This window comes from Ascaphus truei, chromosome 5, assembly GCF_040206685.1.
Source record: "Ascaphus truei isolate aAscTru1 chromosome 5, aAscTru1.hap1, whole genome shotgun sequence".
NCBI classification, from domain to species: domain Eukaryota; kingdom Metazoa; phylum Chordata; class Amphibia; order Anura; family Ascaphidae; genus Ascaphus; species Ascaphus truei.
In genome coordinates this window covers 283,020,979-283,043,893 of record NC_134487.1, presented here as the reverse complement: position 1 = coordinate 283,043,893, position 22,915 = coordinate 283,020,979, and the positions used below count along the sequence as shown (strand labels likewise).

General features: G+C 47.6%; 1 protein-coding gene across 4 annotated transcripts in view; it reads left to right on the top strand.

The window, feature by feature from the left end:
• Positions 1-22,915, top strand: part of KDM5A (lysine demethylase 5A) — a 41,019-nt gene that overhangs the window by 7,669 nt on the left and 10,435 nt on the right. For 2 of the 4 annotated variants that reach the window (XM_075602340.1, XM_075602341.1), the window contains exons 3-23: positions 122-244; positions 1,186-1,356; positions 1,977-2,108; positions 2,218-2,323; positions 5,342-5,430; positions 5,520-5,678; positions 6,743-6,862; positions 6,976-7,122; positions 8,512-8,670; positions 11,022-11,203; positions 11,781-11,943; positions 12,332-12,451; positions 13,364-13,558; positions 14,054-14,235; positions 16,062-16,186; positions 16,306-16,456; positions 16,954-17,071; positions 18,306-18,661; positions 21,081-21,219; positions 21,486-21,665; positions 21,948-22,100. In XM_075602340.1, coding sequence (XP_075458455.1) covers positions 122-244; positions 1,186-1,356; positions 1,977-2,108; positions 2,218-2,323; positions 5,342-5,430; positions 5,520-5,678; positions 6,743-6,862; positions 6,976-7,122; positions 8,512-8,670; positions 11,022-11,203; positions 11,781-11,943; positions 12,332-12,451; positions 13,364-13,558; positions 14,054-14,235; positions 16,062-16,186; positions 16,306-16,456; positions 16,954-17,071; positions 18,306-18,661; positions 21,081-21,219; positions 21,486-21,665; positions 21,948-22,100 — 3,270 coding nt within the window. The remainder of the gene's footprint in view (positions 1-121; positions 245-1,185; positions 1,357-1,976; positions 2,109-2,217; positions 2,324-5,341; positions 5,431-5,519; positions 5,679-6,742; positions 6,863-6,975; positions 7,123-8,511; positions 8,671-11,021; positions 11,204-11,780; positions 11,944-12,331; positions 12,452-13,363; positions 13,559-14,053; positions 14,236-16,061; positions 16,187-16,305; positions 16,457-16,953; positions 17,072-18,305; positions 18,662-21,080; positions 21,220-21,485; positions 21,666-21,947; positions 22,101-22,915) is intronic. The other 2 variants (XM_075602342.1, XM_075602345.1) reach the window with 1 other exon arrangement.

Below are 22,915 nucleotides of genomic sequence, written 5' to 3'. Positions count from 1 at the left end.
TATCGATCACCCCATTGCTTTGGCAGCACCCGTACCTGTACATGTATGTTCAGGACTGGCTCCGTTTTGCATGATCCCTCCCCCTGTATGTGCTGACTGCTGCCCTTCATGTACCGTTCAGGCAATGACCAGAGTGAAACTGGACTTCCTGGATCAGCTGGCAAAGTTCTGGGAGCTGCAAGGATCCACACTGAGGATCCCAGTGGTGGATCGGAAACTCCTGGATGTGTTTGCGCTGAGCAAGGTGCGAGTCTGAGAGGCCTGGCACGGCTGAGGTAGTGCATAGTGGGTGCCTTATTGCTAGAGTGATATACCTTCAGCTGACAATGTTGTAGGACTCTGGTAGCGAGGGTGTATACAGGTTTATAGTCACAAGCAGAGCATTGAAGGCCTCTGGTGGAAAAGGAATTTGCAGAATATTGGTTGAAGTGTTCATTATGTAAGACTTTTAGTTCTGTTAAAGAACTGTGTTTATCATACCACCAATTTAGAAAGAGGAGGGGAACACAAAATCCTTTAGACTGCTTAGACCAAGGGTGCTCTATGCCAATCCTCAAGCCCCCACAACAGGTTTTCAGGATATCCCTGCTTCAGCACAGGTGGCTCAATCAGAGGCTCGGTCAAAGACGGCCTGTGGTTGAACCACCTGTGCTGAAGACGGGACTGATTGAGCCACCTGTGCTGTAGCTGGGATATCCTGAAAATCTGACCTGTTGGGGGGCTTGAGGACTGGAGTTGAGCACCCCTGGTCTAGATTATGGGACTCTGAGGCCATGCAGTGATTACCATTGTTTGTGAATTGGACTAAAACTCATTACTTTCAGTGTGCAAATTTTGTACACAATTGAGCAACCGAGCACTGCTCTGCAGCTCAATCAGCCAAAAGTTAACTAATGCTGCCACCCTAAATACCCAGCAGAAAAGTTAAATACAATATCATTGCGATTACACGTTTTCTTTAATATTCCCAGTGACACAGGTAATCGGTGTGTTTTAGCTTTTATGGTAAATATGCTTTCATACATGCTACATGCATGAAATAGAGGAGATGTGTACATGGAAGTGCTTGTGGTCACGTGCTCTTGCCTGGCACTCTGACCAGAGAGGGTATCTGTATAGAGGAAGGGATCTGCAGAGCTCTCTGAGTCGGCTTCTTTTGGACACGTTTCTCTGCTTTTCACCCAGGTGGTTTCCAGCGAAGGAGGTTTTGAGATTGTTACCAAAGAAAAAAAGTGGTCCAAGGTGGGGACCCGCCTCGGGTACATGCCAGGGAAGGGCACGGGGTCACTACTGAAAACCCACTATGACCGCATCCTTTACCCCTACGAATTGTTCCAGTCTGGCGTCAGCCTTATGGTGAGCAAACGCAGCGAGCATAAAATAGTGACTGTGTGTGGAAAGATCGGACAGTGATGGCAAATGTGCAGTGAGAAACATTTCTCGCGTCAGTGTTGGACAGGGGATGGGGATGTGACGTAAACCGATCAGGATTTTACCAGTGTTTCCCCTTGCAGTGAGATTCCAGTAAATATCAATAAGAAGTTGTCGGCCCCTGCATATCACTAGTGCAGGGAGTGTGAGTGATGTCTGTGATATGAAATGGATCTCGCACACCATAAGCCTGCAGCTCTGGCCCGATAAGTCTGTCGGTTACATCTTCCTAGGAATTCAGTGTACAAATAGTGAGCGAGTCAATTTCCGACTCTCCCTCAAAGTATCCTTGGCTTCGATAAGCTGGCTCGTAATAGTCAGCAAATCAGGTTATGAGCGAGTGGCCTAGACTGCGCTCACTGACAGTGTGAGGAGGGTCTGAAGATGCCTGCGTTTTCCTCCTAGTGGGTATGTCACCACGTCTTCCAGCTGCAAGGAATAACGAAGCGTCAACTCCACCTGCAAGACTTATGAGTACGAATGTGCCCAGCGTTTGCACAGTTTCTTTACTCTGTAACCCCGTATATTCATTTGTGACCCCTCAGGGCATCCAGAAGCCAAGCTTAAAAGTTGAGGAGAAGGTGGAAGTGACAGAGCCCTGTGAGGACCCCAATGAGTCTGTGGCGAGTGAGAGGACAAACACCCCTCTGAAGAGAACGCGGCGTGCCAAGTCCGAGGTATGAGTTTTGTCTTCTACCCGCCAGACTTTGGGTCTCTGCTAGAATGCAGTGTGACGACCTTAGGTGTGTGTATGTATATATTACTTAACAGCTTTCTGTTTCTTAGCCGGAGACCTTGGAGATTAGTAAGAGCCCGGATCTGAAGAAGCTGCAGCTATTCGGAGCAGCTCCCAGAGTGATTACTGTTTCAGACGGTGTTAAAGACAGAGCTGGTGAGAGCAGGATGGGAGCTCCGATTCCTGGGGCATTGAGACACTGAGCTCAGTGGTGTTTTTAAACAGAGTGCAGGAGATGGACACCTTATATTATATTGTCTTCTATAAAATGCGGACGCATTGTACTGCATAGCGCGCAGGTGACGGACGCATTGTACAGCATAGCGAGCTGGAGACGGACGCGTTGCATTCTACAGCATAGCAAGCAGGAGGCGGACGCGTTGCATTGTACAGCATAGCAAGCAGGAGACGGACGTGTTGCATTCTACAGCATAGCGCGCAGGAGGCGGACGCGTTGCATTGTACAGCATAGCAAGCAGGAGACGGACGTGTTGCATTCTACAGTATAGCGCGCAGGAGGCGGATGCGTTGCATTGTACAGCATAGCGCGCAGGAGGCGGACGCGTTGCATTGTACAGCATAGCAAGCAGGAGACGGACGCGTTGCATTGTACAGCATAGTGTGCAGGAGGCGGACGCGTTGCATTGTACAGCATAGTGTGCAGGAGGCGGACGCGTTGCATTGTACAGCATAGCGCGCAGGAGGCGGACGCGTTGCATTGTACAGCATAGCAAGCAGGAGACGGACGCGTTGCATTGTACAGCATAGTGTGCAGGAGGCGGACGCGTTGCATTGTACAGCATAGTGTGCAGGAGGCGGACGCGTTGCATTGTACAGCATAGCAAGCAGGAGACGGACGCGTTGCATTGTACAGCATAGCAAGCAGGAGACGGACGCGTTGCATTGTACAGCATAGCAAGCAGGAGACGGACGCGTTGCATTGTACAGCATAGCGAGCTGGAGACGGACGCGTTGCATTGTACAGCATAGCAAGCAGGAGACGGACGCGTTGCATTCTACAGTATAGCGCGCAGGAGGCGGACGCGTTGCATTGTACAGCATAGCAAGCAGGAGACGGACGTGTTGCATTCTACAGCATAGCGCGCAGGAGGCGGACGCGTTGCATTGTACAGCATAGCAAGCAGGAGACGGACGCGTTGCATTCTACAGTATAGCGCGCAGGAGGCGGACGCATTGCATTGTACAGCATAGCGAGCTGGAGACGGACGCGTTGCATTGTACAGCATAGCAAGCAGGAGACGGACGCGTTGCATTGTACAGCATAGCAAGCAGGAGGCGGACGCGTTGCATTGTACAGCATAGCAAGCAGGAGACGGACGTGTTGCATTCTACAGCATAGCGCGCAGGAGGCGGACGCGTTGCATTGTACAGCATAGCAAGCAGGAGACGGACGCGTTGCATTCTACAGTATAGCGCGCAGGAGGCGGACGCATTGCATTGTACAGCATAGCGAGCTGGAGACGGACGCGTTGCATTGTACAGCATAGCAAGCAGGAGGCGGACGCGTTGCATTGTACAGCATAGCAAGCAGGAGACGGACGCGTTGCATTCTACAGCATAGCGCGCAGGAGGCGGACGCGTTGCATTGTACAGCATAGCGCGCAGGAGACGGACGCGTTGCATTCTACAGCATAGCGCGCAGGAGGCGGACGCGTTGCATTGTACAGCATAGCGCGCAGGAGGCGGACGCGTTGCATTGTACAGCATAGCGCACAGGAGGCGGACGCGTTGCATTCTACAGCATAGCGCGCAGGAGGCGGACGCGTTGCATTGTACAGCATAGCAAGCAGGAGACGGACGTGTTGCATTCTACAGCATAGCACGCAGGAGGCGGACGCGTTGCATTGTACAGCATAGCAAGCAGGAGACGGACGCGTTGCATTCTACAGTATAGCGTGCAGGAGGCGGACGCGTTGCATTCTACAGTATAGCGTGCAGGAGGCGGACGCGTTGCATTCTACAGTATAGCGTGCAGGAGGCGGACGCGTTGCATTGTACAGCATAGCGTGCAGGAGTCGGACGCATTGTACAGCATAGTCCGCAGGAGACGGACGCGTGGCATTGTACAGCATAGCGCGCAGGAGACGGACGCATTGCATTGTACAGCATAGCGCGCAGGAGACGGACGCATTGCATTGTACAGCATAGCGTGCAGTCTGACGCATTACATTGTACAGCATAGCGTGCAGGAGTTGGACGCATTGCATTGTACAGCATAGCGTGCAGGAGACGGACGCATTGTACAGCATAGCGCGCAGGCGACGGACGCGTTGCATTGTACAGCATAGCGCCCAGGAGGACACGTTGTACAGCATAGTGCGCAGGAGACGGACACTTAGGCTGTGTTGTATATTCCCTACATTGTACCAATCGGGGGAGGCGCCAGACTCCATAAACTGAAAACCATTAACTACTTCACTGTTAGAAGATCCCACAATGCATTGTTTTGTATACAGATACGTTGTTTTGTAATGTGTTGCAGAGCTAACTGGCATCTAAGAAATATATTTACTTTATTTTTTATATATGGTGCTGACATACGCTGTTCTGCATGTGAAGACAGAGGTTTCCTTCCACATTGAGTTTGCAATACAATTTTGGCATTTGGTACTGGGAGATAGAGGGACTTTCCCAACATCACACGGAGCTGACACTAGAACGTAAACCTAATTCACGAGACGGATGGTCCCACAATGCCACTGCTGTCAGTATGCAAAGTTATTTCTAGACTTACAAACCGAATTTACAGCATATCCTGTAGAGTAATACCTGTTGTAAATTGCTCTACACGGACACTTGATCACTGGCTGAAGACTTTACAATCTTACCCGAGGCACGGGGAGATGTTGTGTCGTCAAGGTGGAATTGAGTTCAGAAAGGGTGGTCTCTTATTTCAGAGACGTGTCTGTTCCCTCCCCCCATATCACTTACTTTGCACTCTTGAGGAGGCTCCCATTGTAACCACAACCAAGAATGTCTTATCTTTATATTCCTGGAGCTCTTCTTGTCCACTATTTCGTTCTTGGGAACATCTGCCTGCTGTCGCTCAATTCTTATTAGTCCTATATGCTGGGCATGTCGGTCTGTTCCACACACACCTTTGAATATCTGGCCCATGTGATTCTTGACACCAGGTCTGTGTTCCCCTTTCAGATGAAGTTTGCAGGAAGCGGAGAAGCTACAAGCTGGAAGCGTTTGGCATGCAGATGAGGCAGCGGAAAGGGGCTCTTTCTGTCAGCTTTGTAAGTGTCCTGGATCCAGACGAGCCTACCAAAGTCATTGAATTGCGAGACTGCAGGTTGAACCTCCCATCCCGTTCTCATCACTTCAGGTTGACCTGTACATCTGCCTGTTCTGTGGCCGTGGTGACAGTGAGGACAGACTGCTACTGTGTGACGGGTGTGATGACAGCTACCACACTTTCTGCCTTATACCACCCCTCTCAGAGGTACCCAAGGGAGACTGGAGGTGCCCCAAATGTATAGCTGAGGTAACTTCTATACCGTCCGTCCATAGATCAATGTTTACATGCACTGTATCCTTCATGTAATTGGGAGAGCACACGTGGGATCAGCGTTCAGGCCCTCTGCACCTTTTTCTCATATCTCCAGGTCTGGACCATTCCTCCCAGTTCCACAAGACAGGAGAGAGTTGTTCACCCAGAACCACATTATGAATAAGAAATGTAACACTATTATATGACTTTCACTGCAACTTTGTTTTGAAATGTCCCGGTCATGACACCACTAGAGTTGTATGCCTTTAACACATAGCCCTCTTATCACACTAGATTGTCTTCCGTTGATGTGATTAAGGGTGATCTGCTGGCATGGGAAGCAGGTGTGTGATGGAAGATTCAGACTTCTGTTGTAACGAGTCTGTTTAAGATCAAAGCATTCCCCTCCCTGTCATTACATAAAGTTCCTGCCGCCTATCTGTGCTGCTTATTGCAGGAATCTGCTAGTCTTTATATTCACTATTGGTTCCTTATTGTCTTTGTATTGTACACGTGCCACTTTTTTTTGACATCGTCGGACTCCAGCTTCTCTAGTTCAATGGTTCCGAAAAGGAGGTTTCTGAGGTTTCTCCAAGGGGTTTGCCAAAATAAATATGTAATGCCGGATCCCAGGCAGTATAGGGGAGACTGCACACATAGTAAGGCCCCAAACTGCACCTTAGTGGGCGCTATAGCGGTCAATTACAAGAGGAGCTTCCAAAGTCATTCCCCACAATGCATTCACAGCGGTATTGTGGGACGTGACTTTGGAAGCTCCCGCAGTGAGTGACCGTTATACCCCCATGCTGTTTACATACACTGATGTGCAGTTTGGAGCCTTATTAAGTGTGTTCCCCCCACGAGCTCAGGACATGATACTGCCTGGGGTCAGTCACACAGTTGTGTTGGCAATAATCTAATCTAGCTATAAGATTTTATTAATTAAGGGTTCACGGAACAAATATTTTCTAGAAGGAGGGGAGCAATGTAAATAAGGTTGGGAACCGCCGCACTAGTTGTTCCGTTACCCAAACCAGCAGTTTCCTCTCTCCCTGTAGGAATGCAGTAAGCCCCGCGAGGCGTTTGGGTTTGAGCAGGCGGTGAGGGAGTACACGCTGCAGAGCTTCGGAGAGATGGCAGATCACTTCAAGTCCGATTACTTCAACATGCCTGTACATGTGAGTCCTGCGTGTGCGAGGCGGCATCGCCCCGGAAGCTCGCGTGTTATCGTGTCTGTGTCTCCAACCACAGAGTGACCGTGACACGGACAAACCGGCTTTGTGTTCCATAGATTCTGCCACATGGTGGCACAGAAGAGTCTCACCCACCTCATGGGGACACAATGACCCTGCACCAAAAGGGACCCCTTACAATCCGATGCGGCCCTCCCATCGCAGGGCGACATAGAGGCAGAAGTGACTTATATTCAGATAGAAATGTATTTGCACCTTATGAAACGGTTGAAATGTTTTCTCTGAGTCTGTATTATTTTCTGGTAAAGCCCCTTATTGCTTATTTATTACTCTTCCGGATAATTTACTAGCATCTGCCCATCAATAATAATCCCCTTTTTTATTTTATTTTTTTTAAATTGCAAAATTACTTTACCTTTTTCTCTTTTCATCCAGGTTACAGGAGAGATTCTCTAGTAGTTTTGCAGTCTCTGTAAAGTGCTACATATAACTAGCAGCGCTATACAAGAACAAACAAACTATAATTATTATTTAAAAAAAAAAAAAAAAATAGACATGTATATTATTCTCTTCTTGACCTGCCCTGATCTCTGTAACGTCTGCATGGCTTTAACAGTCACAGATGTTTCTCCGATATAAGCCACAAACTAAACCTTCTAAAAAGCTTTGTATATTTGTATAGTCTTTAATATTTTGTGTTATTTTTTTTGTTTCTTTGTTTACTGGGCTTGGGTATTTTATGCTATTAATGGCCATATATTTATTAAGCAGTGCTTCATAAAATCCCTTTCCGCGCCAGAAGTCACCTTCTAGCCTATTCAAGTGAATGAGCCGTAAGGCGTCTTCTGTCACTGGCAGGTGTCTTATAGAGTAGCACTACTTGTTGAATATCCCCTTAAAGTAGCACTCCAGGCAACAGTATGTGTTTAAAAAGAAAGAGGTTTAAAGCAGGGGGTCTCTGGAGCTGAACCGAGCTGAATTAACCTCTGCGACCCCCTGCTTTTCAAGATGCTTATCTCCGAAGGTGCTGCCGGTATCTCTGCGCAGTTTAAAGCTCCCACATCGCTTGGGCCAACAGGTCCGTGGGGCCTTTAAACCGCCATATTGTGAACCCAGCCAGGGCTCCTGCCAGCAGCACCCACGGAGGTGTCTCAGGAAGCAGGGGGTCCCCGGAGCTGAAATCAATGCGGTTCTGCTCAGGAGACCCCCTACTTTATTAAAAAATTTAAATAAAAAACAGACCAAAAAGTGTCGCCAGGAGAGCATCTTTTTAGTCCATTATTGACTAAGTCAATAGCAAGATCCAGCTCCAATGCCTCTTCTTGGTGCTATAGTTAATCCCGGCCATCATATCCTAAATGATCAAACAACTTGTAATGTATGTGTGAAGTGGCTGAGACTTTCAATTAGGTGTACCTCCATTGTGTCTCAGTAAGAGGGACTTCACCTTTAATCGCTTTGCATTGTAACAAAGCATAGGTGTATTCCGTCATCGGCCTAGCATGGCAAAGCAGTAAATAACACGTGGGACAGTATAGCAGCACGGGGGGTCCTGTCGGGCAGGGATAGTGTTCAAGCCAGTCTGGTCCAAGCATAGCGATGTGCCCTGAGATCACTCCCCCTGTGTGCCCCAGATGGTGCCCACGGAGCTGGTGGAGAAGGAGTTCTGGCGCCTGGTGTGCACCATTGAAGAGGACGTGATTGTGGAGTACGGGGCGGACATCTCGTCTCGGGATTTCGGGAGCGGGTTCCCGGTGCTAGATGGACGGCGGAAGCTGACAGCGGATGAGGAGGTGAGGGGGGAGGAGTGTGAGCCCTGAGCCCACTGTCGGACGCTAGATCTTCTGAGAAGGTGGCACTGAGACGTAACACCAAGGTCAAGTGCAGGATATGGCGCGAACTACGTAGCTTGCGCCTAATCAAGCACTAGGACGCCAACGCGTGCACATGCGCTACAGGGAGAGTGGCGCTTCGTAATACAAACAAGTTTATTTTGCAAGTGCGACACCGGAAGGTGGAGGAAGCACGGAAGCTAGCGCGTTCCACTATGAACGTGGCCTTATATCTCTACAATATTTAACAATATTTAAACAACAAAAAAATAATAGCTACGGAGCTAAACTTAGAGCAATCAGCTACTTCTATTCAATTACTGTTACAGTAACTGTCTTAATTATTACACACACGAGAACTGGATAGGGTACTACTGCCCAACTGCTTAATACAGCATAATACAGAGAAATCAAAGGAACACACACACCCCATACTTGCAGCAGACTTGATGCTTTTATTTCTCGATGTTTTGTCTACTCAGCCGTAGCATCAAGTTTGTTGCAAGTATGGTGTGTCTGTTCCTTTTTAATTTCTCTATATAAATTCTTGTCTGGGACACTGGATTTAGGCATATCATCTACGTTATTTGTTTGGCTAATTACGGCAGCATAATAACTTGGCAAACCTAAGAAGAGCTGAGCTAACAATTTGGATGATTAATGTCCATTTGTGATATGTCCTAGAAATGTAAAGAAGCAAAAATCCGCCGCACTCGCTCCTTTTCCATGTATTGTGCGTTTTTGCTACTATACATTTCTAGGACTGGTTGGTGATCCTTGTACTTCTGCTTGCACCCCATACTAAGCTAAGTATTTACTATCTCGCACAATAGTGTGCACCAGGGACCTGTTTTATTTTTTTAATGTATGTATGTGTGTTGTTTTTCTCGCCCCCCCCAAGTTGTCAGTTAGCTACATTTAACCTAATTAACATGCCGCTGTCATTCGTTCACTTTTGTTCCAGACAGGCCTGCCCCATTAAATCTGTACTCTTTTAAAAATGGCACAAACGGCAGTATTGCCCCTGGTTTATCATGGTGATTTCATGCTGCCTTCCAGCACGATGCAAATACCTTTTTTTTTATGGTACAATTACCTGGGTTTTGGGGGCTAGCTGCTCCCGCTGGTCATAATAGAAATGGAATGCATGTCTCAGCAGAGATTCACTGACCCCAAGACACACACTGATGATGTTTAACATACGGAACATATGTAGCCGACACAGCTATTCCATTCTGAGAACAAGTATTCCAATCCTAAACTTTCCGTATGGTAACGATTTCTCCAGTGTACACACTCTGTATCCGCCAACCACCCTCTCTCCACAGCTTTAAGAAAAACCTTACAGGCAACCCAAGTGGGCCATTTCTTTTTGCGAATGTTCTTTTTTTTGTTTTGAACATAGGATTGAAGCAGGGGACCTCCGGAGCTGAACCCCGTTAGTTTCATCTCCGGGGACCCATTGCTTCTTGCCTCCGTAGGGGTAGCCACTTTCCGAGTACCTGCAGGCCAATAGGAAGCTGTGATGTCATCCAGTGCAGCTTCCTATTGGCCCGTGTGACGCTGGAGCTTTAAACTTGCACGAGATACCGGAGCCCCCTTTCGGAGGTAAGTATCTCTGTAAGCGGGGGGTCCCCGGAGCTGAAACTAAGGGGGTTCAGCTTTTGAGACCGCTCCCCCCTGCTTCAATCCTACAGTATGTTACAAATAAAAAAATAAAACTGCTAAAAAATGACCCGTTCTGATTGTTCCTTTAAACCCCCCCCCCCCTCTTAAATGAAGCATTCCAATAGCCTGGACTCCTATCTACTGTCCCACACCCACAGTCTTTCATACCAAGCAATGTGGCCAAGCACTGCATTTATTCCCTTAACGGCTGTCTCTGTAAGTTTCCCATCATACCACTTCGATTGTAAGCTCTCCGGTGCAGGGATTTTCTTTCCTGACTTTGTTGCACTTCTTGTACTATAATTCCCTTTACTGTATTATCTCTTTTTGTAAAGCGCTGAGAACACTGTGAGCGTTATATAAATAAAGATGCATGCATGCATACAATATTGATTAGCTCACCAGGTAGCTCCCAATTTTAAAGACTAAAAACCCCATAGAAAGACTCCCCTCTGCAGGCAAGATAATAACCTAGCAAGAAACGATGCTTTTCTGTGGTACATGCTGTACTCTCTCCCATTCCTAAACTGGGTTAAAATATATACCTGCGACCTGCACTGAGGGTCTCGGTGAGCATCCTGTGTGCGCGGATTTGGTTTCTCACCACAGGGGGCAGCAGATAACAGAGCGTCTCTGTCTCGTAGGATTACGCGCACAGCGGCTGGAACCTCAACAACATGCCAGTGCTGGAGCAGTCCGTGCTCACCCACATCAACGTCAACATCTCGGGCATGAAGGTGCCCTGGCTCTACGTGGGCATGTGCTTCTCATCCTTCTGCTGGCACATTGAGGACCACTGGAGCTACTCCATCAACTACCTGCACTGGTACGGCGCCGGCGCCTGTCTGGGTCTCTAAAGATTAATGACTTCGTGCTAAAAAGGAACCTTGCCTTACTGTTTTAATCTCTTCTAAAACGTTACTGGTCTGCTGTGATTCTTTCCTTATAGTTCTTTTCTTTATTCATTAAAAGGCTGGTATTGAATGATGCATATTAATGAATTCTAAGAAGTATATAAAAAGACAATTTTGTTTCAGAAGAATGCTTTTTTTTTTTTTTTTTTTAATGCTTTAAAATACCGAGACTGGTATATTTAGTGATGTACCAAGGAGCATATGAAATGATTCATTATTTTATAGCGCTGCTGCTCTGTTTATAGTAGAATAATATAGCCAGCAATCAATCTCAAACCCAGGTTCCCACACAGCAGTCGCTGACTTTACGCTTCATTGGGGGACCTTCCTCCTCAAAATGATCTTTTTATACCTTTTTTTTTGTTTCTAGACACATTTTGACCTCGTGGCTGTCAGACTCCTGCAGCAGATGCAGTGCATTAATGTGTTGCCTTCCTCTGTCTGGCTCGTCCTGCGGGTTTAATGGTATTGCTTTTCCCCTGGTGTTAGGGGCGAGCCGAAGACGTGGTACGGGGTTCCCTCCCATGCGGCCGAGCAGCTGGAGAACGTGATGAGGGAGCTGGCTCCAGAGCTGTTTGAGACGCAGCCAGATCTCTTGCACCAGCTGGTCACGATCATGAACCCGAATGTGCTGATGGACCATGGCGTGCCTGTGAGTACAAGTTAATGGCTTTGCAATGGAAGGCAAACAGAGCTATCAGCGATTGGGATCAATCCAAGTGGGAGGGGAGTGTTGGCAGAGCCGTGCATAGAACAACCTTCCATAGAGTCTGAATGCTGATGTCGGACTCATGCTGAGTGATGGAAAGCCGGCTATAAGATGTTACGAGAAGAGGCAGTAGTAAGTGAGATTGGATACGGCTTGCATTAAAATGTGACCGTCTGTGACAGGCGGCCCACGGTTGCCGATACCTGTGTATGTAGATCTGCTCCTGTGCTATGGTCCAGCGAGATGCAAGTGACCTTCACACCCACGGGTGTGCGACAAGGGAATGTTAAACAATGATGTTCTGACATTGACTCCTATTTACTGTCTGCAGGTCTACAGGACCAACCAGTGTGCCGGAGAGTTCGTGGTGACCTTCCCGCGCGCGTATCACTCCGGATTCAACCAGGGCTACAACTTTGCGGAAGCGGTGAATTTCTGCACTGCAGACTGGGTATGAGGGATGCTACTTCCCGACTACACTATCCTGTGTGCACAGTGCCACGAGAGAAGGAGCTGCGTGTGTATGAAGCTGAAATAATGCCTGTTATATGTTCTAATTAATGCACAAATCCAGAATATCCGTCTATATCAGCTGTCCCCAACCTTTTCGACACCAGGGACCGGTTTCGTGGAAGACAATTTTTCCACGGACCGGGGGAGATGGTTTTGGGATGATTCAAGCGCATTACATTTATTGCGCACTTTATTTCTATTGTTATTACATTGTAATATATAATGAAATAATTATACGACTCGCCATAATGCAGAATCGGTGGGAGCCCTGAGCTTGTTTTCCTTCATTTTGGCTAGGGTTAGCTTGTGGGCTTAGCCAAACTGTGACTGGGACAAGTGCGCAGTGCGGGAAAGAGGCGCGGACTAAAATAAGTGTCGGGTTCTGACTTCTCATAAGGAGTGCGCAACCCAGATCCCTCGCATGCGCAGTTTCCCGTGGGGTTCGCACTCCTATGAGAATCTAATGCCGCCGCTGATCTGACAAGAGGCGGGAATGGGAGAGATGGGGAGTGACTGTAAATACAGATGAAGCTTCGCTCGCTCGCCCACCGCTCACCTCCTGCTGCGCGGCCCTTTCCTAACAGGCCACGGACCGGTACTGGTACGCTCACTGCTGGGCAAGTTCTGGAGTGTGTTGTATTTAACCAGTCTGTTTTTTTTTTTTTATAGCTATTTTTAGGAACATAGGGTGGTGATCGTAAAGTAAATTTTCCCCATTCTATTAACTCCTTTGTTGCCAGAGAAGATCCAATAAGTGTGTGTGTGTGTGTGTTAGAGGAGGATCTTGCGGCCGGTGTGGCAGAAATGACTTGGCGCTCTCCTGTGACAGATCTCTCCCGTCTCTTTGCAGCTACCCATGGGCCGTCAGTGTGTAAATCATTACCGCCGACTGAGACGTCACTGCGTCTTCTCCCACGAGGAGCTCATATTCAAGATGGCGGCCGACCCGGAGTGCCTGGACGTGGGACTGGCGGCCGTAGTGTGCAAGGAAATGACCGTCATGATCGAGGAGGAGACACGGCTGCGGGAGTCGGTCATACAACTGGTGAGGAATAGTGCGTGTGTCAAATAAATCAAGCAGACATTGTTACGTGTCTGTACACATCTGTACACCGCGCTCCGCAGGAGATTTGTGTTGTGACACAACACTTATGTCCGATCAAGGGCACTATAAATGATTTGTTAACTTTGGGGGAGGGGGGGAGAGAAAGCTGCAGTATGTGTCCAGACAAGTAACCGTAACTGTGATTGTCTCTGCGGACAGCAGGTGGGGTGGTTTTGGTGGGATGTGGTTGGTAAAAGTTGCAGCAGTTTGCCATACTATAGAAATGCTTCTGATAAAGCCCCCTTAGCTTCTTGCCCTGTCCAGGGGGTGCTCTGTGCTCCTGGCCCATCCACAACACTTTTCACTCTTGCTGTATTTTTCCAAGGAGTTCTGGGGGTCTCCTCACACGTGCTCTCTGTTTCTGGGGGGGTCTGGGGGTCTCCTTACTCTTGCTGTCTGTTTCGGGGGTCTCCTCACTCTTGCTGTCTGTTTCAGGGGGTGCTGCAGTCAGAGGAGGAGGTGTTTGAGCTGGTCCCAGATGACGAGAGGCAGTGCACTTCCTGCAGAACCACCTGCTTTCTCTCTGCACTCACCTGTTCCTGCGACGCAGAAAGGCTCGTGTGCCTCCACCACCCGGGGGAACTGTGCCCCTGCCCCATGCAGAACAAGTGTCTCAGGTAGTCACACACCTCACACAATCAAGCCAGTTACACCCCAACTATGAAACAAGCAAGTGTGCAATAGTGATGTAACATAACGTGTGTCAGCACATACATACAACTAAGCTGCTGCACCTAATACCCACTATAAAGGCTGTCATAGAGCTGCAGTGTGTCCTAGAATTGTTCAGAAGCAAAGTTACAGACAGCGTAAAGCAGCAGAACGTGGGTTTATTTTTAATCTGTTTGAAGCAGGGGGTTTCTGGAGCTGAACTGCATTAATTTCGGCTCCGGGGACACCCTGCTTCCCGAGATACTTATCTCCGTAGTGGGCGCCGGTAGCAGCTCCGCGGGTTTAAATGTCCTGGTTGTGCCGGCCAATAGGAATCCGCAAGGGATGATGTTTCGGCTTCCTGTTGGCCCGTGGAACATGTAAGCCACCATTTCGATAGCCCCACAAAGCCCAGCTGGTGCTGCTACCGGCACCCCCTACGGAGGTATGTATCTCTGGAAACAGGAGCTGAAATGAACACGGTTCGGCTCAGGAGACACCCTGTTTCAAACCTATAATTGTATGCAGGATTGCTACCTTAAATAGACCACACAGTCTACTTACTGGCTCTTCATGAATGTAATAAGTGGGTTTTATCGTATTTTGGTGACAAAAATGACATGATCTTTCTGCACCGGGGTAACCCTGGCCGGTGAGTTCGGCTTAGAACAGACCCCCAGGTACAAGCAGATTTCCCTACATCTGGCTTGTTCTGAGCGGTTCCCACCTGCTTGATGCTGCTACAGAGATGCACGGACTGGCCACCGGTTTCTCATCCTTTTTTAGTTTGTTTTCATCCGCATAAAGATCTGCACATGGGGTGGCCAACTCCAGTGCCTCATTCTGACTGACCTAGCTGTGCTGAAGCAGGGATATGCCTAATTGCTGCCCTATTGGTGGCCCTTGAAGATTGGAGTTGGCCACGCCAGATCTACAAATATGTAGCCCCTCTTTGGGGGGGGGGGAAGCTGCTTAGCTCGATATCCATATCTTAACCCTTTCTCTGCTGGAAGGGCTGGCAAAGCTTCAATTGAAAAATCTTAAAATAAATGAAATTGCGGGGTTGCTAATTTTAAACCGTTTCAACTCCTGCTCAGTCTCCAGTTTAACATGACTTGTGGACCCTGCAGTTTTCTTACAATATATATATAGATATAGATATATAGATATATATATAGAACATAAAACACAGACAGAGCTCAGTGCACGTCCAGTGAAACTCATACACGGTACAGTGCCTAAATATATATGTATAAATAAAATAAAAGCTCTTTTGTAAATACAAAGTCTTCAGATTGTAACTACGCCACTGCAGGGGCTTACAACAATTTGGCCAAAATGTTAAACTAAAAGACCATTTTATTTAATAGATATTTATACATATATATTTAGGCACTGTACCGTGTATGAGTTTCACTGGACGTGCGCTGAGCTCTGTCTGTATTTTATGTTCTGTCTCTGGTTTTAAATATATATTGCCATGCTCAGTAGCACTACTCTGTGACACTCATATGCTTTTATATATATATATATATATATATATATATATATATATATATATATATATATATATATATTGTGGTTATTTTTGGGGTTCAATAGGAGCTTGTTAGGTGTCCAGTATGTTTTTTAATATATATATACACACGACATCAAGGGACAGCACGCAGGGGACCGAAACGTCGGTTTTTGTGTCTTGTATCAAATATAGAAAATTCATAATTTACTTACCTGCGTGCTGTCCCTTTATAATGTTTTTTTTTTTTTTTTTTACTTGCATCTCTCCCTCCAGGTACCGGTACTCCCTGGAAGATCTCCCCTCCTTGCTGCACGGGGTAAAGTCACGGGCGCAGTCTTATGATACATGGGTCAGTCGGGCGACAGAAGCACTGTCTGCCAGTCTCAACCACAAGAAAGGTGCCTCCCCCTGTTTAGGTTACACCGTGTAAGAGCACCGGCCTTCTGTGTGTCTGGTTTTTGGGGGATCGCGATGTGACACGTTTTCCACACCCCCTTTTCCCCCCCCCTCTCGGCAGACGTCATCGAGCTGAAAGTCATGCTGGAGGATGCTGAGGACAGGAAGTACCCCGAGAATGAGCTGTACCGCCGGCTCCGTGACGCAGTGAAGGAGGCGGATACCTGCGCGTCCGTTGCACAGCTGCTGCTCGCCAAGAAGCAGAAACACAGGTAAGATCCCTACAAGCCGTGTGATCTCTGACAGATCCTTTCACCTCCCTGCACCGCCCTTACCTTTGGGACTTGGGTGACCATGATGTTGTTTCTTTCTCCACTCTCGCCTCAGAAATGTGCTGCTTAAGATTCCACCCCCAGACATGGCTGCACAGACTCCTAGTGTAAATGGGAAGCACTATGGTGGTAAAAGGGAACTGTATAGTCCAGTGTTTACCAATTAAAAGCCGGCACAGTGAGTCCGGTAGGCGTAACCCCAGGGACTGCTCCACGGCACCCCAGGGTTCCGCGAAACCCCATTCGGGAAACGCTGGTAAAGTCTATAGTTGCTATTCTGCACAGAGCTGTTTGTTGCCATTACCAGTTCCCCTCTTGCTCACTGGGCCCCTGAGCCACTTTTTCTGCAGAGTGATCTCTCCTTACAGATAAAAGTTAGAGGGGGCGGGACTGCCTCTTTGGTTCCTGTAGCTTGTCACACTCCTGGTGTTTTGCAGCCGGCTGAGCCCAGAGTGTGGGAAGACTCGCACCAAACTCACCATGGAGGAGCTGAAGGCCTTCGTGCAGCAGCTGTTCAGCCTGCCCTGCATCATCAATCAGGCGCGGCAGGTTAAGGTGGGCATCCTCGTTGCTCTGTGTAGTTGTTATATATTTATATATACACATACACACAAAGAGTTGCTCAAGTTATAGTTATTAATATTCATATTATAGTATTTAAACCACATCTCAAAACTGATGATCGTAATCGTTCCAAAATCCGTAAGAATTGATACAGCTTATTTCGTCTTTAAAAAAAAAAAAAAAAAAGATTGCAATAAAGTATTAGTTCCCAATTCATGAAGTCCATCAAAGTGATCTCCAAGTTCATATAGTTCTCACCAGCGCTGTGTACAGACACACACAGACACACACAGACACACACAGACACACACAGACACACACAGACACACACAGACACACACAGACACACACAGACACACAGACACACACACACAGACACACACACACAGACACACACACAGACACACACACAGACACACACACAGACACAGACACAGACACACACACAGACACACACACACAGACACACACACACACAGACACACACACACACAGACACACACACACAGACACACACACACACAGACACACACACACACAGACACACACACACACAGACACACACACACACAGACACACACACACACAGACACACACACACACAGACACACACAGACACACACAGACACACACAGACACACACAGACACACACACAGACACACACACAGACACACACACAGACACACACACAGACACACACACAGACAGACACACACACAGACACACACACACACAGACACACACACACACAGACACACACAGACACACACAGACACACACAGACACACACAGACACACACACACAGACACAGACACAGACACACACACACACACACAGACACAGACACACAGACACAGACACACACACACACACACACACACAGACACACACACACACAGAGACACACACACACACACAGACACACACACACACACAGACACACACACACACACACAGACACAGACACACACACACAGACACAGACACACACACAGACACACACACACACTCCGAAGCTTTCCCATCGCTTTTGTATTGCAAGATTAAATAAGCTTTATTCATTTTAACAGACTTTTCGAATTAGTGTCGTTATCATACTTGAGACGTGCCTTGTGTGTATTTATATCTATATCCGCATTTTAACGTGGAATTGATGTAAAGTCTAAATGTTTATTTTGGGTTAATTCTTTATTTCCCTTCTCCCTGTCTGCGCTCCCCCTTAGAACCTGCTGGACGATGTCGAGGAGTTCCATGAGCGTTCTCAGGATGCCATGTCTGACGAGATCCCAGACTCCAGCAAGTTGCAAGCCCTGATAGACCTGGGCACTAGCCTGTACGTGGAGCTCCCGGAGCTGCCGCGGTTAAAGCAGGAGCTGCTGCAGGCCCGCTGGCTGGATGACGTGCGCCTGACTCTGTCGGACCCGCACAGGGTCACCCTGGACGTGATGAAGAAGCTGATAGACTCCGGGGTGGGACTAGCCCCGCATCACGCCGTGGAGAAAGCGATGGCAGAGCTGCAGGAGCTTCTCACTGTGTCTGAGCGGTGGGAGGAGAAGGCCAAGGCGTGTCTGCAAGCCAGGTAAATATCCTCTCTGTGCCTCAGTGTTCTAACTGTAAATTATGCCACATTGGGGGTGGGAATGTGACAAAGCAAGATAAAGTCTCTATTTACAAACTGCTCTGGCACTTATGTCTTGCTGCATTAAGTGTAGTTCAGAGATCCTCCTGTGATGTTCTTGAAACTGGCATATAATATTGAATCTACAAAAACGTAAGGGCACAGTTTTAACATCTGTTAAAAATACAGGTGACTGGTCTCGGCGCAAACCATCCACGCCATTCTACAAGTCTACAAGACATGACTGCCTGAGCGTCCTCCATGTGCGTCAAATATTTATACGTCATCAATGACAACTTTATTGAACACACATAGTTGCCAAATTGAACATGTTCACCAAAAAAGCTCAAATAATTTATTTGTTAAATAGTTTTGTTTTTAATCCATTATTTTGGGGTAACCAATGTAGAAAAACACTCCACTTGCATTCTGCATTGTGGCCATAAACACCGAATGCTCCCAGTGTCTGTAACCAATGTATTTCCCTACATCATAAATATTGGATATAAACCTCCCCAACAAGTCAGGTTTTCAGGATATCCCAGCTTCAGCACAGGTGGCTCAATCAGTCCCTGCTTCAGCACAGGTGGCTCAATCAGAGGCTTAGCCTTTGACCAACACGACCTCTTCAAAAAGGACGTATCTGTACATAAATAACAAAAGGTGTAGAACAGTTGATGAGTGTGTGGGAAACCCCCTTCCTGTTATAGGGTGATAATGATCTGTGCAGGTAAAACTAAGCACTATAACTGCCCTGAAGGGCACCACCTAGCCAGGATTTGCACATGGTGCTATTGTATAACTAAGTATATTACGAACACTATTCCCCTTTTTTATGTAAATCTAGGAGGTTTTTTTTATTTTTAAATTTGACAAGTTTCTTCATTTTGCATTTTTTTTAAAAAAATTTTTTAAAGTCGCTTCTCTAATTTTCTGAGATTCAGTCGAATAAGTGGACTTGAATATTCACTATCGACATTAAGCCTCTTGGTACTACCATAAGTAACTAGTGTTGGAGTGTATTCTAGGTGGACTGCTTCCCTATAACCCTGTTGGTCAAATCATTAGCATGAGTATTACATTCTTGAGGTGTCAAATCTTCTTAATTAAGTCAAACCTACGTATAGCAGTTACTGTCATGGGTTTGATAAAAGATAGTATGTAATATATTATCAATCCGACATGCAGTACAAATCCAGAAAGTGCATTGAACGGTCATTGTAGTTGTCCTTAATCCACTGTTGGAATTGTAAAGGTATAAAGATTGTATTATAAGGCAAAACAAGGCACAATAAAGAGACGTTTCGATCCCCAAATGGGACCTTTCTCAGGACCCGAGAAAGATCCCATTTGGGGATCGAAACGTCGGTTTATTGTGCCTTGTTTTGACTTATAATACAATGTTTATACCTTTACAACCTAAGGCTTGTTCTATAGTGCTCGCGTTTCCTCCGGCGTGCGCGCGTCAGTCATAGTTGGCTGTGTTTGGCATCCGTTTGTGTAGATGGGACGCGCGCACGGCCGTGAGCGGTGGTGCGGCAGACGGGAGACAGTATAATGAAAATTATATTTTTGCGCTGCTGCCAAGCCGCAGGCCAATCCGTGCGCACCCTAACGCTGACACGCCGCCCGCGCCACCGCCTGCAATTTCTAAACGAAACGCACGCGGCACCACGCGCACTATAGAAGAGCCCTTAGTGCTGTCTCCTGATCTCATGCAAATGGTATCGTGTTTTTTGATTCATTTATCTATGGGATATGCACCTACATGCTGATGCTTACATTTGGAGTGCCGGCTGCAACATGTGGTATATATGTATATGTGCCCAGCATCTCCCTCTGAGAGAGGTCTGCTGGGACTGAGATTTCTCATCAAGAGATCGCTGGCGAGTGACAATTCACTAAATGCTGTTTTTACTCCTACTCTTGTGAGTGCACCTTTTCCCCCATTAAATTGTATACAATTTTAAGCTGTGGGGCATGCACTTTCTTTCCTATTCTTTGTGTGTGTGGAGATAGATATTCAGATAGATCAGTTGGCACTCCCATAGGCAAAGCATGAATTGTTGGTGCATGTCCCATAAGAATAATATAGGTTTACGATACAGTTTCGGAATCCGGCAATCAAGAGACAGTACACAAAGGGTTAGTTAGAAAAAAAAGTGTATTGGTGAAGGCGGTACATCAAAAAACAAAGTTTCGGTCCTCGCAGAGGGACCTTCCCCTGGGTGATGCATCACCAATACACTTTTTTCTAACTAACCCTTTGTGTACAGTCCCTTGATTGCCGGATTACTTAACGGTATAATAGATATAGTTAGATATATCTATATCACACACTTGTGCAGTAAATCATTACTTTTCACTTGTGTTTCCCCAGGCCGCGACACAGCATGTCCAGCCTAGAAAGCATCATCATGGAGTCCAAGAGGATCCAGGCTTACCTGCCCAACGTGCTGGCTCTGAAGGAGGCTCTGCAGAGGGCCAGGGACTGGACCTCAAAAGTGGAAGCGATTCAGGTAAAAACCATTTCCAACACGGGACCTGATGGGGCACTATGTGTCATCCGTGAGACTGTCCCCTGTCTCTGTGTTATAGTATGAGACAGACAGAAGTGGCCTATGGCCCACAGTGTGTCTCACTGTGGCACAATGCGGTGGGAGGGACACACACTGTCCATAAGTGGTGGTGGTAAGGACGTATTCAATGGGCCACAGGCAATGTGAGATCCATGAGCATGATGTGCAGTGACAGCCGAGGTACCTGCCTCTCCTCCTCCCTGCAGAGCGGCCGTCACTATGCATACCTGGAACAGCTGGAGAGTCTGCTGGTGAAAGGCCGTCCCATCCCCGTGCGCCTGGAGGCCCTTCCTCAGGTGGAGTCCCAGGTGGCCGCAGCACGAGCTTGGAGGGAGCGCACCGCCAGGACCTTCCTGAAGAAGAACTCCGGGTACTCGCTGCTACAGGTAACGCTCACAATTGGTGCTTCGCCACACTCTCTAGCCCTGTCTTTCCTACTCGTGAGATGCCACTAGTAGTGGTGACCAGAGATCTGCAGCCCTCATCCTGTCACTCCTGTAAGTTGAGGAGAGGGGGGTGTGGTGCAGCAAAGAATTATGCAAAATCTAGGTGATGGTTGTGTTGAACGTTTTTCCTTCCTTTTAGAGGATATTTCAGGGATTGGGGGCTGATTCTCCTTCACTTGAGCAGATTATTAAGACCGGCTTTTTGCTTCGTCTCCGCTTCAGGTGCTGAGTCCACGAAGTGATATTGGTGTGTACGGGAGCAGCCGGAATAAACGCAGGAAAGTGAAAGAGCTGATGGAGGAGAAGGACTTGGACTTGGATTCCATGAGTGAGCTAGAAGAGCCAGCGGAGGAACCACAGGACACTGCGTCTGTGGTAAGGACTTACGCGGCACCACTATATGCAGCGGCTGGGGTAAAGGGCTCACGTCCCACCACTATACACAGAGCCTCTGGCGAGCTCACGTGGTACGAGAAGGAATATACACACAATTGTATAAAGCGTTGACATCTGCTACAATATTTGGTGGCGTACAGTGCAATGGGTGTGTAAGGTGGTAGTTTTCTTTGAGAGGCTCTGGAAATTCGGGTACGGTCCGCTGCATCAGAGGCCGCCCAGGAGGAGAGCGGTCTGAACCACTGTTGGCTCTGGCAGGGTGAGGGTTGTAGATTGAAGTCACATCCCGCAATTTGTGCCGCTGTAGTTTACACCCAAAACTCTCCGGAAGGAATTATAGCAGCGGGTCGGCACTGAAGGTTTTTGGATGCACCAATGAGGGATCTTTTCCTTCATCTTTCTTACATGATCTACACACGGCATGAGGCCAATCAGGGCAGATTACAGGACCTTAATATGTACATTTTAGGGCTGTAATATAGTACGCTACCGTGCGCGCGTCAATGATAATTGGCTGTGTAAGCCTGACGTATGTATACTTGAGGCGCGCGTGCGCATGGCCGTGAGCGGTGGTGCTGCAGATCAGAAAAAATGCAAGAAAATTGTATTTTCGTGCTGTTGCTGTATCACGTGACGCTATGAACCAATCACAGCGCGGCCTAACGCTGTGACGTCATAGCCACGCGCGTCACCGCTTGCGCTCTAGAAACTAAGTGCACGCGCAACATCTTGTACTATATTACAAGCCAAGGGCCGCGATTATAGCGCTGCCGTGTGTGCGGCCGCGTCACGTT